Below are 15,820 nucleotides of genomic sequence, written 5' to 3'. Positions count from 1 at the left end.
TGTTGTTGTTCATGTGCCTGCTGTTACATCGTTAATATCACCTTAGGCACCAATGCATACACAAAACGTGATAGAAATAATGTGACTTCACGTGACTTGAGTCTTTCGAAGTGAAACCCTTATTGAATTGTGTTTGGTCCCTCCAAACTTGGATATTATCACGCTACCAAACTGAATACTTGGATAAATATAGCTCTGCGCACTGCATATTTACTACATCCATTGAGCGTGCCTGTCTTAGCGCGAACCTGCAAGCATAAGTTTGACCATGAACCTTCACCATTTGAGGTCAATTACGTACGTACCTATACACAGTGCGGACATCCGAAAGAAGTGTTCATCAAGGATAAACCGTGCGCCGTCTTGTTTCATGTAAATTCGAAGTCTTTACGTTGATATACATCATGAGTGGTGTGCTGGAAATGGAAGCGGCTTGTCTCGATGCTGCCATCAAAACAGGAAACATACTTCAATATCGGAGGAAGGCACAAATAAAGAATGAATACTCAAGTCCCAAGGAATAGGCCTACCTAGTAGCCATTCAAAGGCAGAGCGTTCACGGCTAATCCTTCTTTATACGGAGGAGAATACTCATGTTATTCCGTCTACTCTTCTCAGTATCTGGTGTTAAAGCGCTTGAAGCTTGGTTGAAAACGATTGGAAATCTTCCGACGCCCAGGGTGTTAAAAGGTCTTTGCTCAGCTTTTGCAACTCGGCATAGCAAGGTGCTTGGATAGCTCTAATGTTGGGGCCGCACCACTATTTCGGCCTTTTTGCTACTTATCATCGCGACCGAATACAATGTGGATATACAGCATGTACTGTACTTTCTATGTGGGCAGTACTGCATATGAATTACGATATGGATAGCCACATAAGCATGGATAAGTGATGATGGTAGGCTGTGGACATGGCATTGATTTCATCGTGTTCCACCAACAGTTGGTTTCTGCATCTCCGGTTATTCATCACCAACAACTGATTTTATATCTATATTTTATACATCATCAATCACTTCATATATCTATCTACGTTCTGTTTCAGGTCCCTGTATTCTGATTGACAATAAGAATAATGGTCCCAAATACAAGAGTCAAATATCGTTCGGGCCATAGATAAACTTTCCCTTGAAGCATCTCAAAAGTACACAATGAATACCCCTGTTTACGGTTGTACAACAACCGACAGAGTGTGGGAGTACAAGACCATGGTTCATCGGTCAAACCTTGTCAGAAAACTCCTGCAGGACATGAACAAATTATATTATTGGATCGCCACCGACATTTGGTATGTCCCTCATCCTCCAAAGAGAGGAAAGAGTTGAGATATTTCGAGTACCGACGACATGGCACCTTATGCTTTAATTCTCATAAATGGAAAGTTGTATGGAGGAGAGGTGATGCAAAAATTTTGAACCTCGATTTATAATTGTCTTTGAGAAGAATTGCGGATCCTCGTACGGACTTCTTTTTTGGCGCTCGACAAGCCTTCAGAGCTTCTTGATAGTATCTCTATAGTCCTGGATATTTTAAGTCTTTTCAAAATGCCTGTTTCATGAATATTTGATTAACGAAGCCTTCACAGACCGCACTTTTACCCTGTCGAGTCTGATTAATTTTGTACAACAAGCGAACTCTACATACTAGAAGAGTCGAATGCAAGGCTCGAGACTGGTGTTCTCATATCAGTACTGCTGAGTATTTGAAACCTTACTCAATAGCTTCATAATCATCATTTCCACGACCAATATCTCTCAAAACATGGTGCGGTTTCTAGTTTCGTTTGGACTATTCTGTCTTGTCACCAATATCGTGCTCGCGTTAATGGTTACACCTGACTCTCCATGCATGTCTTTGTGTAGTGATGGTCAGGGCTCGGACAGTATCGACGGAAGTGAAATTGTCTGCCAAAACAATGATTTTACAACCACTACAGCTGGCCAAAAACTAAAGTCATGTCTCTCTTGTCTACAGTTGAGTACTGCAGCTAGTAACGATCAAGATGATCAACACTGCTTTATATGTGAGTTTTATTCGAAAAGGCTAGTTGAAAAATATTTGTATGTTAATACTCGGCAGATAATATTCGGTATACATTAGCATCATGTTTATATGGATTTTCCAATGTTACTGATGCCATAGCCACACCATGTTCTACCTCCAAAGCGTGTGGCCCGTTACAAATAGCGATTGAAGATGGAAATTTCATTACCAGCAATGAGACCGCTTATGGCTATTGTTCAGTCAACTATAATTCGATCTTGAGTAGCAGCACTTCCGCGTGTAAAAGCTGTCTTCAAGCAGATAACATTCAATCATATCTTTCGAATTGTTAGTCTTACTCCCTCAACTTAAGGTTATCAAAGACTAATTAGCACAGTCTTAATAGCTCTCCAAGCAGGATGTCACCAACAGCCACCAGATGGAACAATCATCGGACTCAACGACTCTGTCTTTTCTCAACACATCATAACCGAAACGTCCCCTGGAAAAAGCTACAATACCACTGTCTCCAGCAGCACCACCTCCAAAAAAGGCCTGTCCAAAAATACTATCATCGGCATCACCATTGGTCTCGGCATTCTCCTCCTCATCACCATATTTATAATTTACATTCTATGGCGTAAATCCATCAGCCTAAAACGTCGACGCAATGACCATTCTTCTCTCGATGAAAGATATGGCGCTCTCAACATTACTGCACCAAATGAAGGTGCATTTGGAAATCCACAGAGTCGATTTAAAACTATTACTCTAGCTGCTCCTCCACCCGCTAGGAAACGTAAGAACACGAATACCACACCGCTATTTAATCTCTCAAAATATCACAGCGATGATGAAAGTTTTCATCAACGCGATACGACTGTGTTTCCTACTCATCAAGCTTATTATCCTCCTTCTCATCCACATCCGCATCCAAGAGCAGAAGATATGGTGCCAATACTACCTAACGATAAATCTCCCTCGCCATATCCATATCCATATCCTTATCCTCCTTCATCAAATGAGCACTCACCCATTCCCAATCCCGAAAGATCTTTTTCGCCGCCAGCATATAATCTAGCGCAGAGACTAGATAGAAAAGAAGGTGCTACATTTTACAACCGAGTCAATGCTCAAAATAAGAGGATGAATAGGAATATAGATAGAGATAGGGATGTGGATATAAATAGGGATATAACGACAAGTTACGCAAGAGCCGCTATTGATGGAACGCAAAGTAGTGGAATTAGTGTTTCTTCTCTTTCTTACAATGTGCCGGGTGATGAAATGAGGCTAGATGGTGGTGCAATGGAGAGGAGTAAAATTCCTAGCGTGGGAGGAGAGAATAGAGGGATGAGGGAGAAGGAGAGAGATATAAACAGAGAGAGGGAAAGGGAAACGGAAAGGGAAAAGAAGAAAAAAAGAGCAGCGAAGAGGATGCCGCTTATTAATGATCACGACCAGGACCAAGATCAGGATCAATGGCCTGGAGAATTTTAATGGGAAGTAAGATATGAATGTGATGATTGATTAGATGATACCCTGTCGTTGTGTTCTTGTTCTTGTTTTTGTTTTTCCTTTCTTTTTTAGGGAAACTATCTATATTTTCTTGGTCTCTTAATGTTTGAGCCCCCGAACTAGGTATGAATTTATAAGTAGCTAGGTACCTATACCTACCGATAGCGAAACTGGTACGTATGTATACGTACTTGCGTACTTGAAAAGGGGAATGATTACCACTGGATCAGGGATTTGTTGCTTTCGACTTGTGACTGGAACTTGGAATTGGAGTTGGACGTGTATCTGTACTTGGGGATAAATGTTAATTATAGCATGATAATATGAGATGAGATTTAAAATATATTGTTAAACATTTACTATTAAAAATTGTACGAAATTATTCTATGTCATCACAACCACATCGCATCATCAATCATCCGGAAAAGCGAGATATAATTAATTAATTAAATACTTGATTTGATTATATGTATTTTTTAATCTTGATATATTCTTATTTAGTTTTTAATCAAATTTAACAAATGAATTATAATTATAATTCTGTCACGATTCACCATTAGGATTGATGGTGTTACGATGGTAGTGTTACGAGGTTTGCCGTCTAGATCACGTGGAAGTGCTCTAGGCTCTCGAGGTGGTTTATAACTAGGCGTCAAGCAGGGACTTAAAGTAATGACAATAATGCAATTCGTGACTAATAGTAGAGTATACTAAATCATTGATCTTGAGCACGAAGCTCTATACAAAGGGAATCCATCTTGGTTATATAGATATTCATGCTCCCTTGGATCCTTTTGGATCCTCAAGCTCCAAAAGCTCCAAGTCACGTGCTTTCTGACAGTGCGTCCACATACGATCTTAAGGTGGCCCAGATCACATATTAATTCGATGAAATCTGATCGCTTTTGCACAAGGCCCAAGCTCTCCTAATTAGTCAGTTGTTACTATCGTAACAATTATAGAGCTTTGTGTTCAAGATCAATTATTTAGTATACTCTACTATTAGTTACAAATTGTATATCATCATTGTCATTACTTTAAGTCCCTGCTTGACGCCTAGTTATAAACCACCTCGAGAGCCTAGAGCACTTCCACGTGATCTAGACGGCAAACCTCGTAACATATAATTATCCAGGAAGGAATTTAAATATAAGATCTCATCAACATCACATATAATACACTGCGAGTATACTTATACATCATTAACATTCTTACCAAAGGACTCTCTTTCTTATTCTATTCATATAAGATTATATATATATATATATATATATTACTCACTAATTCCACATCTTAATTAAAGCTGGAGGTATAGGTAGTCAGCGCATCGGGACCATATTCCGAATCTGGCCTGATGGATTTTGCTCGTATTTAAGATTATGAATCTTGCTCAAATGGACTCTACTCTGTTAATATACAAGATGGGGGAAAGAAACGTAACGGTGGGGATGTATCAGTAAGTAGGAGATTGATTTTGTATGTGCTCACATAGACCAATCATTTTGGACGTTTTCGAGATCTAAAATTCTGTGATAGATACTGGCTTTGATTCGTGATTTGAGTAGATCAAAAGGGATAAAAGTGACTATGACTCGTCAGTGGTGGGGTTCGATACGTATATCTTCTCTCTCTACCTGTCACCTGAAGCAATGATTCGATTTATTCCCAACTGGGGAGGTATTTGATGAGAGTTTGAGGCTAACACCCAACACAAACACTAAACACCAATTGCCGGAAAAGATCTCTCATTATTCCCTCAACGCTTGCTTCAGGCGCTATCTGCTACGCACAAAGGTCATTGCTCCACACATAGCATAATTCATACGAGGCGCCCAACTTTCCATATCTTGTTTCCAATTCAACATAACATGCTCAGGTACGAACAACCCGACTAGGGTATCATTTCGAATTCCAGGGCACATTCGGCAATAGATCCGGGAATTTGATCAATTGCAATATCTACCAGAACATAAAAACTTAAAACTAACCAGGACCAACTAGTCTTTACTGGCTATGTAGCTAGGAAGTGAGCGCATATCTTCAAGCTTAAAACAAGAAGAAATGGGTGGAGGGCGCGTTGTACAATGTTGATAGACCCTTGCCTCAAGCCTTAAGGATACATGGCTTATACTCCTAAATCAATAACCAGACATTTCATCAATTCCAAGTATGATGATATTTTGTCAGTGGAAAATTTGATATTAGATCAGAATGATCCATATGCATGCATACATGCAAGCGACTGGACGAATTGAGTTTGGTTAGTGGATCAAGAAATACATGCATGCGTATATCCCGTGCTAGACAAAGCGAGGCGAGGCGAAAAACCCGGGAGCTTGGTTGAAGCGCCGTGGTATGAAAGGGGGTTTACTCTGTACGAATGGGAAGATTTATTTTGTTTCCACCCCATTGCGGATAGTAGATGTACGGAGGACGGAATAAAAGTATTTGGAATAGCGGTTGGGATATCTAGATATGGGCATCGTTTAATTTGGTGTGTTGATCAAAGACCTGATTTTTCGTGTCACCTCACTCTGGAATAAGCGCCTTTGGTACTGTGGTGAGGTTTTCTTGTCACAAAGTTTGATTTGTGGATTGATGCTACTGTGCTCTAATGACTTGAATAGGATGAGTGTGTAATAAGTCTGACGATTTTTATAACTTTCGACTTCGACTTCGACTTCGGCTACGTAAATAATGTAATGCATACGTAATACAACCTTTGTGTGGCTCATATTCATGTAAATAATAAAGTGTACTCTGTAAATATAAATCATAACGCCATTCAAACTTAAATAAAGCATTATGGGGTCCAAGAAGATATTGTTGGAGTATTTTGCAGCGGAAGTTGAACGGATATCGGTAGATCCATCACAGGTTGACACAACTTCACAAGGGGCGCAATAGATGCAAAGTAACCCACCATTCACCATTCCCATTTCCGTTGATCCACAGCCCAGAGAGAAAAGTCTGAGAGTCTGAGAGTTTGACAGAAAGATAAAAAATACAATTGGAGAGGCTGATTGACTTGCTGACACATCTCATCGTATCCACTTTACACACTTCAACCGGGCCGCTCCGGGAACCAATTAAAATAGTCAAGACAGGTAGAGGGAGTAGATTTTGGTGAAGGGGCGGATGAAAATCATGGAACAAGGGAATAGAATAACGGGGCGCTGAGAAGATTTCCTTGATTTTGATTGGATTGGAGAGGGAAAATTAAAATATGAACATCATGTGCTGTCGACGGACATCGGAAATATTGAGGGAAAATTGATCTAGAGCTAATCGAGCGAGTGGAATTATTGAAATGTTTGTGATAAGATTGATGGTAGGCTGAGATGATGATGATCTACACGAAGGCGACGGTGATGATGATGGTTATTTCTCAAAAGAGAAGAAGCAACAGGCCATTCATTCTAAAGTATACTTGCTGTCGGTGTGGAGAGTATATATCACCAAATGTTGGTGTTTCGACCATCTAACCAAACATTATCAAGACTGGTATCGATCTCAGATCATTGCATCAATTCATGATCCAGTACCATACCAGTGACTACGCAGCCAATACTCCGTATATGATTCGGTATTCGGACCCCAAGAGAAGTACCTAGTATTCAGATTTCCAATTCAACCGTCCTTTTGCCGTCAACTACCTATGCCACTTCCTTAAGCCTTACTCCGTATATCAGAAAAGGCCACCCACCACCTCCAATCATGATGATTATATGAAGATATACCCATGCCACATACATACTCCGTAGGGTCAGTAACCATGTCCGCATGGGTGCCTTGTACCTTACCTTACCTTGGCCTTTTATTCAACCGCCAGACATGAATGTGATCGATGCACCGGGAAGGAAGTTGAGTGGATGTGATGGCTGTGCGGGTGTGCGGAGAACGAACCACAACTGCAAGTCCTTATCACACACATAATCCACCCATCATCTCAATTTTTAAAAAATGTCATACAAGAATGTCGTCTTCCCGCAATACGAACGACTTTCATGAAGTTCATGAATCGCTTCAATGTTGTGGGACGAAATTTTTATTCTTTTTTAATATCTTGATGACTATTCGGTAAAGAGAGGATCAATCAATCTTCATTCTACAGCGGTGATATTCAGATGAAATAGATCTTGCTGGTCGAGATCAATCATCGAATCTATAGCCATTTCATTATTACTCTTTTCACCTCACGATACACAAGAAACACCCCGGACGAGATAAAGCGATAAGGAATTGCTTTGAAAGTTCAATAATATATACCCTACCTATCACCAATCATTTCCTTCCATCACCTCCTTCAATTTATAATAACATATCTGCAACATGCGGTCCTCAATAATATTAGCACCGAGTCTCTTCCTCCTCACATCCTTCATACAATCCACAGACGCATTGAAAGCACTATCGAATTCACCATGTGCACCGAAATGCGGCAATGTTTTGGGAGGAACTTCGGGGGATGATGATATCGTGTGTCAGAATACGGACTATACGAGCTTGATTGGAACGACATATTCCGGTTGCGTGGGATGTCAATTGACGAGTACCTTTGTTGATCCTTCAACAAATCAAACGGATTTGGAATGGGGTTTATGTATGTTCCTTCCTCAGACTTATGTGTGGAAATGTGACTAATATGGTGTGTGTATAGATAATTTGAGATACGCCATAAGTTGGTGTCTCTTTGGATATCCAAATAATACACAAGTGCAGGATACGCCATGTATAACACCGCTATCATGCGGTCCCATGCAAAATGCCCTTGAATACGGAAATCTGACGACAAGTGCTCAAACCGAATATGGATATTGTTCAGACATCGCCACGAACCAAATCCTACAATGTCAGAATTGTCTCCGAATTTCAACAGCAACATATTATCTGAATAATTTCTACACCCTGCTCTATGGAGCCTGTGAACAACAACCCGCTCCAGGCTCAACATTATCCTTTCAAGGCTCCCCCTTCTCCACCACTCAACTAAACATGACATCTCCAACTCCAAGCTCCGTACCTGGTACAGCATACCCCGGTCTCTCCCTCAATGGACGCATCGGAGTCGCAGTAGGTATAATAGTCTTCGCACTCTTCATAACCGGATTCTGCATCATCTTCAACGGACGACGACGTCGCCGCCGCGTTCTCCGCCAACATCAACTCGACACCGGCTACGCCGCCTGGAAAAACTCCCACAACGTCGACGGACTAGGCGGACACATCCCTGTTAACGATACCACCAGCGCCGTCTCAAACATGACATCCGGCTCGGGAGGATTCTTCGACAGTCCCAACTCGCAAAAACCACTACAGCCACAGTATTGGGGTCAACAGCAACCTCATGGTGGCAATTTCAATGGTCATGCTATCATGACCCCGGTGGAAGATAGTCCCATCACCCCCGTGGCGGAAAAAGTATACCTATCTCCCTATTCCTCTCCATATAGTAGTCCAGCCACCGCATCCACGGATGCAAATGGAAGGAATCCGAATGGAGATTCGTGGCCTACGGATCGAAAGGGGAGTTTTGGACAGGGGACGTTCGGACAGGGGACATTCGGTCAAGGAGGAGGCAGTATGGCAGAGAAACTCAAAGCGAGGGAAAAGGAACGAGCACGAAGAAAGAAAGAAGAAGAAGCGATGAATGAACGTGATCAAATCGAATTGCAGAATTTACAAAATCAACATCAACATCAACATCAAAGCCAAAATCTGAATCTGAATCAGAGTCAAAATGTAACGCCAGTCCTAGGACATCCGGGGTACGGGAGGGGAAACGCGAGAGGTATGGCGAGTGAGGATACGAGGAGGGGCGATGTACTTTAGTGTTCGCTAGTACCCGCTTGTATAAGTATAGACTAGGTAGGGGGTGTAATTATCTATTCCATCTCTTTCGCGTGGGGGGTTTTTTAACTTTGTATATTGATTAGTTGTTTGTTTGAGTAATTATTCGATATGATACCATTTTTTGCTTATGGGGGAAAAAGGGGAGGTGCTTTGGTTTGGTTGGGTTGGGTTAGATTGAATGAATGGGATGGATGGATGGATGGAAAGAAGAATAAAACCCACCAACTCTATAATCCAATTTACAATTTGAAAATTTAACAATTTAAATATTGGGGTATTATGTTGATTAATAAATAAGATGAGGAAATTATACCTACCCAGGTATCTATCAATCTCATCCCACCTCACCCCCTCTCACTCTCAACAAGATGAACCCTTGGTAGGTACCTAGGTAGTAATAATTAATAAGAACTATATACCTAGCCCAATAATCGTTTCACTTGAAAGAGTATAAAGTAAAGTAAAGTAAGATTTAATTATAATAAGTAACTACTCAAATAATTTAAAGGAGAATAAACTTCGAGGATTGGATTGGAATAGAGGATAGAATGAAATGGAAGAGAAGAGATAGTGGTGGTGTGGTGATTTATATATATATATATATACACAAAGGAAGCTATAGGGAAATTTATATATGGATAGGATAGAGAGTTTTGATGATGTTGTTTGGAGGAGGTGGATAGGATAGGATAGGATAGGTGAGGGATGGGTTGGTTTGTTTATTCTAGATTTAGGTTCTAATGTAATTGTCTTGAATGATGTCGTTTATTTTCATGTACTCTTTTAATAACGTGAGGGTATGTGCAGAGCTCATTTCATAGGGCGATGCAAATGGATAGATTTCTCCGGTGGCCATGTCTTCCACGTATGCATCTCTGCATTCATCGCGCCAGACTCTAGGAATTTCTTTTACAGCATCTGATTCTGAATCCCTTCCTCAACTTCTGCTCTTCATCCGGGATCTCCTCGTTGCGTTCTTCCTCCATGTTTGAAAGGAATAGAGGAGTTGTAGCTGTCGTAAGAGGAGGCCTCATAACGACTGAAGACTCTGTAACTGTCTCTAAAGCCTTACAAACATGTTGAAGCTTTTCCTAGCCAATATATTCCAAAGATGTTGTTGTCTTGATGAGTACTTCACTAGCTTAAACGTTGTAAAAGTTCCCGACTCGTTCAAATCCAGGCTCGGAAGATTGGAAGATAGAGATGGTGACTTGAGCTGCATTGGTTTTCTTTCTAGAATAGCTCCCCAAACTAGTACTAAAAGCTATTTGTGCCGCTAAAGTATTTGGTTCGTTGTTTGTATGGAAGGGATTCCCAGGGGTGATATCATTCAATTCCTTGTAGGAGAAACACGCGAATGTGGTCAGAGTCCTAGAGACTTCCAAAACGGAATCCGCATGGGATAGTTAAAGTATGGTGTTATGAGCCCAGAAGCAACTTAAGCTTACAGAATATTTCATTCTTGATTACGATAGTTTTCGTACTTGATTCATAACTGATCGATCTGGTGTCGAAGAGATGCTTGTAGTCTCCAACTCATGTGATAGCTCCAAAGATGCCGAATGGCTATGTGGGTGAAGAGCCGGAGTTGTTGCACGAGAACTGTTTATGATGACATAAGACATGTCGCGTTCGCGAGTGAATCAGACACGATATCGATGGATGATCGAAAAGTCTTGATTTTCGACGTGTAGTTGTTTGGATGAAAAATATCGGGAATGTAAACCTCTGCGGTATGGTAATATGATGAAAGATGATCGAATTTATCTGAACGGAGTTGAAGTGAATTGATTTGGCGAAGGAAGAGCTTTGACAAGGGGAGAAAGCTCCTACTCGACCACCCTTCTTGCCCTCGGCATATTCTTCTTTTCCTTCCCCTCCACCTTCTTTCTCCTCCTTTCGATAACCCGATCCAATTGTCTCCCCTTCAACTCTCCATATGTATCCAACAGAACCCTCTTCTTCTGTTCTGCCTTCTTCAAATAATATGGTGTCTTTCCTTCCTTCACCAATTCCTTTTCCTCCTTCCTATGCTTATCCAAAATCTCCCTAGCCTTCCTCTTCTTCGCATCTGTCTTCTTTCTACTCTCCATACTCAGCAAGTCCCTCTTTAACTTCTCCTTCTCATCTTCATCCTTAGTTTTCTTGATCGTCTTCCTTAATTTCTTAATTTCATCCTCCCGATAATCAACCAAGAAATCATATACTTTTTCGATCTTTCCCATATCCACCGGACCGTGCGTAGGATCGAATCGTGGATCGCGAATTTCTCTTTTCTTAACAGGTACGACTTCTCTGCGACGGGAAACTGCTTTCTTGCTGGAAATTTCGGTTGGTGCATTTTTACTACTGCGAGTAAAATCTCGTTGGTCTTTCTTCCCTGCTTTACGTTCGGTAGCTTCATTATCTTCCCATCCATCCGCGTTGCTCTTCTTTGATTTTTTCGAATCCCTTTTACTAGGCTTGGACATGGTTGCTTGTGCTTTAGCCAATGCGCCGAAAGAAATCGAGGCTGCTGCATCGTTGGACGTTTCTTCCTCGGATTCAGATGCTTCCTATTGGGATGTAAGTGAGGGATATGAATTTTACTTTGACAAATCTAACCTCTTCTACCTCATCCTCCGTCTCATCGCTGGAACTTTCCTCTTCCTCGTTGTCATCTCTACCAATTTCTGATGGAGCAGAATCCGAAGAAGATTCTTCAATTTCCTCAGAAGATTCCCTTCTTGCTCTGACACGTCTTTGCAGACCGGTGTCTAGCGCTTTCCTCTTCGTTGATAACATCTTTTTAAAAAATTTGTGGTTGCTTGAGTTTTAATTCTTGAAATCCAAGCAAGGTTCGATTTTGTATGGGGAATTTTTTCCGCGATGACCACCGGAATAACAAAACACCGGTTGATACCCCACAAACTTTCTATCATCAATTTTTCGAAGTTTATCTCCAGCCTTGTAATCTAGAAACAACCAGCCCAAGTCAAACCTTCCGGCTGGATGTCCTTATTACATTCTTTTACATTCACTTTTAGTGGGAAAGAGTTGAGATATCTTGCCAAGAGGACTTTCTCTTCAACGGAAAATGCGTTGAACAGATATGGACGCAATAGTCGAAAAGAACTAGTAAAATCAGGCAGATCGCCTAATTGGCATCGAAAACATCCAGGAGTATCATTCGGAGAACGAAACTGGCCTGTATCTCAGCAAGAATACCTCCGGATAGCTGGTGATAAGTGGACTCCATCGTTTGATCACAGCGGTTTTAAAGACATTGCGACAAACATATCAAAACCGCTCGTTCCACTACTCCGAGCACCATACATCGCACCTGACGTCGCGCCTGAACCAGATCCATTGCAAGATAAGAAATTCTTCTACCAGTCACTCATTAGTCACCAAAGACCATCATCAAAAAAGACAATGGCTCCCATCTCCAAAGAGGCGAGGGTCCAGCCATCCAAAGCCTCGGGTGGTATCCCCAACCCTACCAGCGAATACCTCGAAAAGACCTACACCAAGCCAAACCAAGGACCCACTCCCTCCCTCCTCGCCCGCCATCTACTCGTCGTAATTGATCTAAATGGCACCCTTCTCTACCGTCCCAACCGCAAAAACCCTACCAAATTTACCGCCCGTCCTCACGCCGAAAAGTTCCTACAATACTGCGTCGACACCTTTTCCGTGATCATCTGGTCATCCGCCAAATCACAAAATGTGATACCCATGTGCCAAACCATTCTTACCCCAAAGCTCCGACAAAAAGTGATCGCCATCTGGGGACGCGAAACATTCGGTCTCACTGGTCAGGACTACAATATGCGCGTGCAATGTTACAAGCGACTCACCAAGCTCTGGGGCGATCCTAAAATCGCAGCTTCGCATCCAGATACTCAGAATGGTGGCAGATGGGATCAGACAAATACAGTATTGATTGATGATTCCAGCGAGAAAGCCCGCAGCGAGCCCTATAACTTGATCGAAATACCAGAGTTCTTTGGTGATGACAAGGAAGTCGGTGATGTCCTACCACAGGTCCATGATTATCTGAACTTCCTTAGCATGCATGAAAACGTCAGTGCTACGATTCGTCATTCGCCGTTTGTGCCACTGCCCAAGGCCAATCCTCATGAGGCTACAGGTTTGAATTTGCCCATTCATCCACCAAGAGTTCCAGGTCCTGCTAGAGTTCCATCTCCAGTCGTTGAACCCGTGTACAAACCTTCACATTCAGGTGATACAATACCCTCAAAGTATCAACCGATGCTCGGAAATTCGGATAAGTGGTGATCTGGTCCAATGATGGCTTCAATACTACTGGTAAGTTTGTCATCTCTCATGAGGTAACGTCCTATCAATCTTGATCATTAACAATTACTGGTAGAAAGTTTTCATGACATCAAGATCACTTGGTATTTTTCTTTTTTTTTTGATACCCGTTTTCCGACACACTCCTGGTGCTTATGTAGTGGTGGATCAGCGATCAGGATAGCTAGCACAAGGTATCACGGCAATGAGGGGGCGTTCACAATGGGTATTTATTGTATAATGGCATGATAATAAGCTTAGATTGCATTCGCAGAAATGCTAAAAATACCAATGACGATCTTCATGATTCGTGTTCGTAATCCTCCCACGTCATGATTGTTCATTACACGTTAACCCTATTCAGCGCTAAAATCATTGTGAAAACAAAACATCTAAAAGTAATAATTTACTTGAAGACCTTTCCATCGGCCCATGGGTACTCCTTGCCGTTAACGACAAGTGGCTTCTCCCATGTCCATTGCTCGTTGACAAACTCTCTGTCCTCTGGCTTGGAGGCATCAAGCTTGGTGAACTCATAGCTCTCATGGTCAGGAGCGACATCGAAAGCTGGGAGAGCTTCTTGGCCACGGATGACGAAGGCACCTTTGATGATGCTGTCGTTGGCGGTACCGTAGACGGAAGCACATCCAAAGATGTACTTGCGGGAGGCCTCAAGACGAGCGAAGAAACCGCCAATCAAGTTGGAAGTCATGAAAACTTGGGTAAGCTCATCGTTGTACTTGTAGTCAACAGTCCACAAGGAGTACTCCTCTGCGTTGTAGTTCTCCCAGAACCACTTGAGAGCATCAGGCGTCTCGGAGTTAGAGTATTGGCGCTTCCACTCATCGAGGGGAATGGTAGACTTTGGCAATGCCTCGAGAGGGTGCTTTGGCTTTGGTGCAGCTGGGGCCTCCTCTTCCTCTTCCTCGACCTCCTTGGCCTTTGGCTTAGCGGCCTCCTTCTTTGGCTTCTCGGCCTTTGGTGCCTCAGCCTTCTTTGGTGCTTGGTTCTTGAGGGCCTCATCGATCAAAGCGAGAGGGTCGACAACAGCGGAGTAGATTGGTTGGTTGTAGACGGTAGTATACCAACGGGTAGTGTTGGGGTTCTCAGCGCGCCACTTCTTGTCGAAGAAGAATTGGAAGCCACGGGAGATGATACCAGCAGCGAACAAATCGGCAAGAGTGATACGCTCACCAGCGAGGTAGGTGTTGTTCAAGAGGTGCTCCTCGACAACGGAGACGCACTTGGCAGTGGCCTTGATGGAATCATCGACGTTCTTCTTGTTGTATGGGTCCCGGCCCAAGAGAGGGCGGAACCAACCACCGAGGGATGTGAGGACCTCAGTGTTGAAGAAGGACATCCACTTCAAGATAGAAGCATAGTCTTGCTTGGTCTTACCGAGGAGGGTAGTCTTCTCGTTTTGGGAGGTGACTATAGAACTTTGTTAGCTATTGACTCGACAAAACTAAGTAAATTGCAATTTAGAATTTTAAAGAGTGTTCAGAGTCTAATTAATAAAGATCAACATAGAATGATTAAGACAGGGATAACTGAATGACTTTTTTTCATCATGACACAAAGGCGTATATAATAGGTGGTGTTGCTGCAAATTTGGAAGAAACGAAGTGGGGTGAAGTGGGATGTAAACATACCGTAGATAGCGATGGCAATAGCCTCGTGGAGGGTGAAACCATCAGCACCGACGAAGGTTGGAACTTTGCCGAGCTTATTGATCTTGAGGTAGTCCTCAGAGACACCCTTGGATGGCTCAGTCTCGACAATATCGAGCTCGATGTTGTTTGCCTTTGCAACTGCACGAATGGCAGTTGAGCGGGGGTTACCCTATTTTAAAAGCACGATTAGCTAAAGTTCTACGGAAGGATTAATCTGTGGAGTTTATTGTAAATGTCAGTAAATGTGTATGCATACCGGGTAGGTGTAGAGAGTTCCGAAAGTCATCTTTGCGTTTGTTCAAAGTTGATTGATCTGAATGGAAGAAAGAAACTTTTCGTGGGATATTTGTTGATCTGATCTGACTCAAAAATTTGTTGCGGGGCTCAATTGAGCTAGTCCGTATTAGCATTAAAGCCAAAATCAGCTGATGCGGGAAAATCGAGATGTGGAAATCTAAAGTTTGCGAAAGTCGATTAAAGAGGGTAAACGCTCTT

At 42.3% G+C, this 15,820-nt stretch overlaps 7 protein-coding genes across 7 annotated transcripts; 3 read left to right on the top strand and 4 right to left on the bottom strand.

The window, feature by feature from the left end:
* Positions 1–1,760: 1,760 nt before the first annotated feature.
* Positions 1,761–3,482, top strand: SS1G_00226 (hypothetical protein; the record flags this gene model as incomplete). The annotated part of the gene is made up of 3 exons (XM_001598090.1): positions 1,761–2,022; positions 2,079–2,330; positions 2,380–3,482. The coding sequence occupies 3 exons, from the start codon at positions 1,761–1,763 to the stop codon at positions 3,480–3,482; spliced, it is 1,617 nt and encodes a 538-aa protein (XP_001598140.1).
* A 2,504-nt stretch (positions 3,483–5,986) lies between these two features.
* Positions 5,987–6,304, bottom strand: SS1G_00225 (predicted protein; the record flags this gene model as incomplete). Its single annotated transcript, XM_001598089.1, has 1 exon — positions 5,987–6,304. One exon carries the CDS (start codon positions 6,302–6,304, stop codon positions 5,987–5,989), a length of 318 nt encoding a protein of 105 aa, XP_001598139.1.
* Positions 6,305–7,283: 979 nt separating this feature from the next.
* Positions 7,284–9,332, top strand: SS1G_00224 (hypothetical protein; the record flags this gene model as incomplete). Its single annotated transcript, XM_001598088.1, has 3 exons — positions 7,284–7,389; positions 7,897–8,103; positions 8,161–9,332. 3 exons carry the CDS (start codon positions 7,284–7,286, stop codon positions 9,330–9,332), a joined length of 1,485 nt encoding a protein of 494 aa, XP_001598138.1.
* Positions 9,333–10,249: 917 nt separating this feature from the next.
* Positions 10,250–10,339, bottom strand: SS1G_00223 (predicted protein; the record flags this gene model as incomplete). Its single annotated transcript, XM_001598087.1, has 1 exon — positions 10,250–10,339. One exon carries the CDS (start codon positions 10,337–10,339, stop codon positions 10,250–10,252), a length of 90 nt encoding a protein of 29 aa, XP_001598137.1.
* An 843-nt stretch (positions 10,340–11,182) lies between these two features.
* Positions 11,183–12,137, bottom strand: SS1G_00222 (hypothetical protein; the record flags this gene model as incomplete). Its single annotated transcript, XM_001598086.1, has 2 exons — positions 11,183–11,908; positions 11,958–12,137. The coding sequence occupies 2 exons, from the start codon at positions 12,135–12,137 to the stop codon at positions 11,183–11,185; spliced, it is 906 nt and encodes a 301-aa protein (XP_001598136.1).
* Positions 12,138–12,767: 630 nt separating this feature from the next.
* On the top strand, positions 12,768–13,634 carry SS1G_00221 (hypothetical protein; the record flags this gene model as incomplete). The annotated part of the gene is made up of 1 exon (XM_001598085.1): positions 12,768–13,634. One exon carries the CDS (start codon positions 12,768–12,770, stop codon positions 13,632–13,634), a length of 867 nt encoding a protein of 288 aa, XP_001598135.1.
* Positions 13,635–14,058: 424 nt separating this feature from the next.
* On the bottom strand, positions 14,059–15,611 carry SS1G_00220 (elongation factor 1 gamma domain-containing protein; the record flags this gene model as incomplete). Its single annotated transcript, XM_001598084.1, has 3 exons — positions 14,059–15,083; positions 15,305–15,494; positions 15,582–15,611. 3 exons carry the CDS (start codon positions 15,609–15,611, stop codon positions 14,059–14,061), a joined length of 1,245 nt encoding a protein of 414 aa, XP_001598134.1.
* Between the last annotated feature and the right edge of the window lie 209 nt (positions 15,612–15,820).

The sequence above is a fragment of the Sclerotinia sclerotiorum genome, genomic scaffold, assembly GCF_000146945.2.
Source record: "Sclerotinia sclerotiorum 1980 UF-70 scaffold_1 genomic scaffold, whole genome shotgun sequence".
In the NCBI taxonomy this organism is placed as follows: Eukaryota; Fungi; Ascomycota; class Leotiomycetes; order Helotiales; family Sclerotiniaceae; genus Sclerotinia; species Sclerotinia sclerotiorum.
The sequence above is the reverse complement of the archived record's forward strand: the minus strand, read 5'-3'. Positions and strand labels throughout refer to the sequence as shown.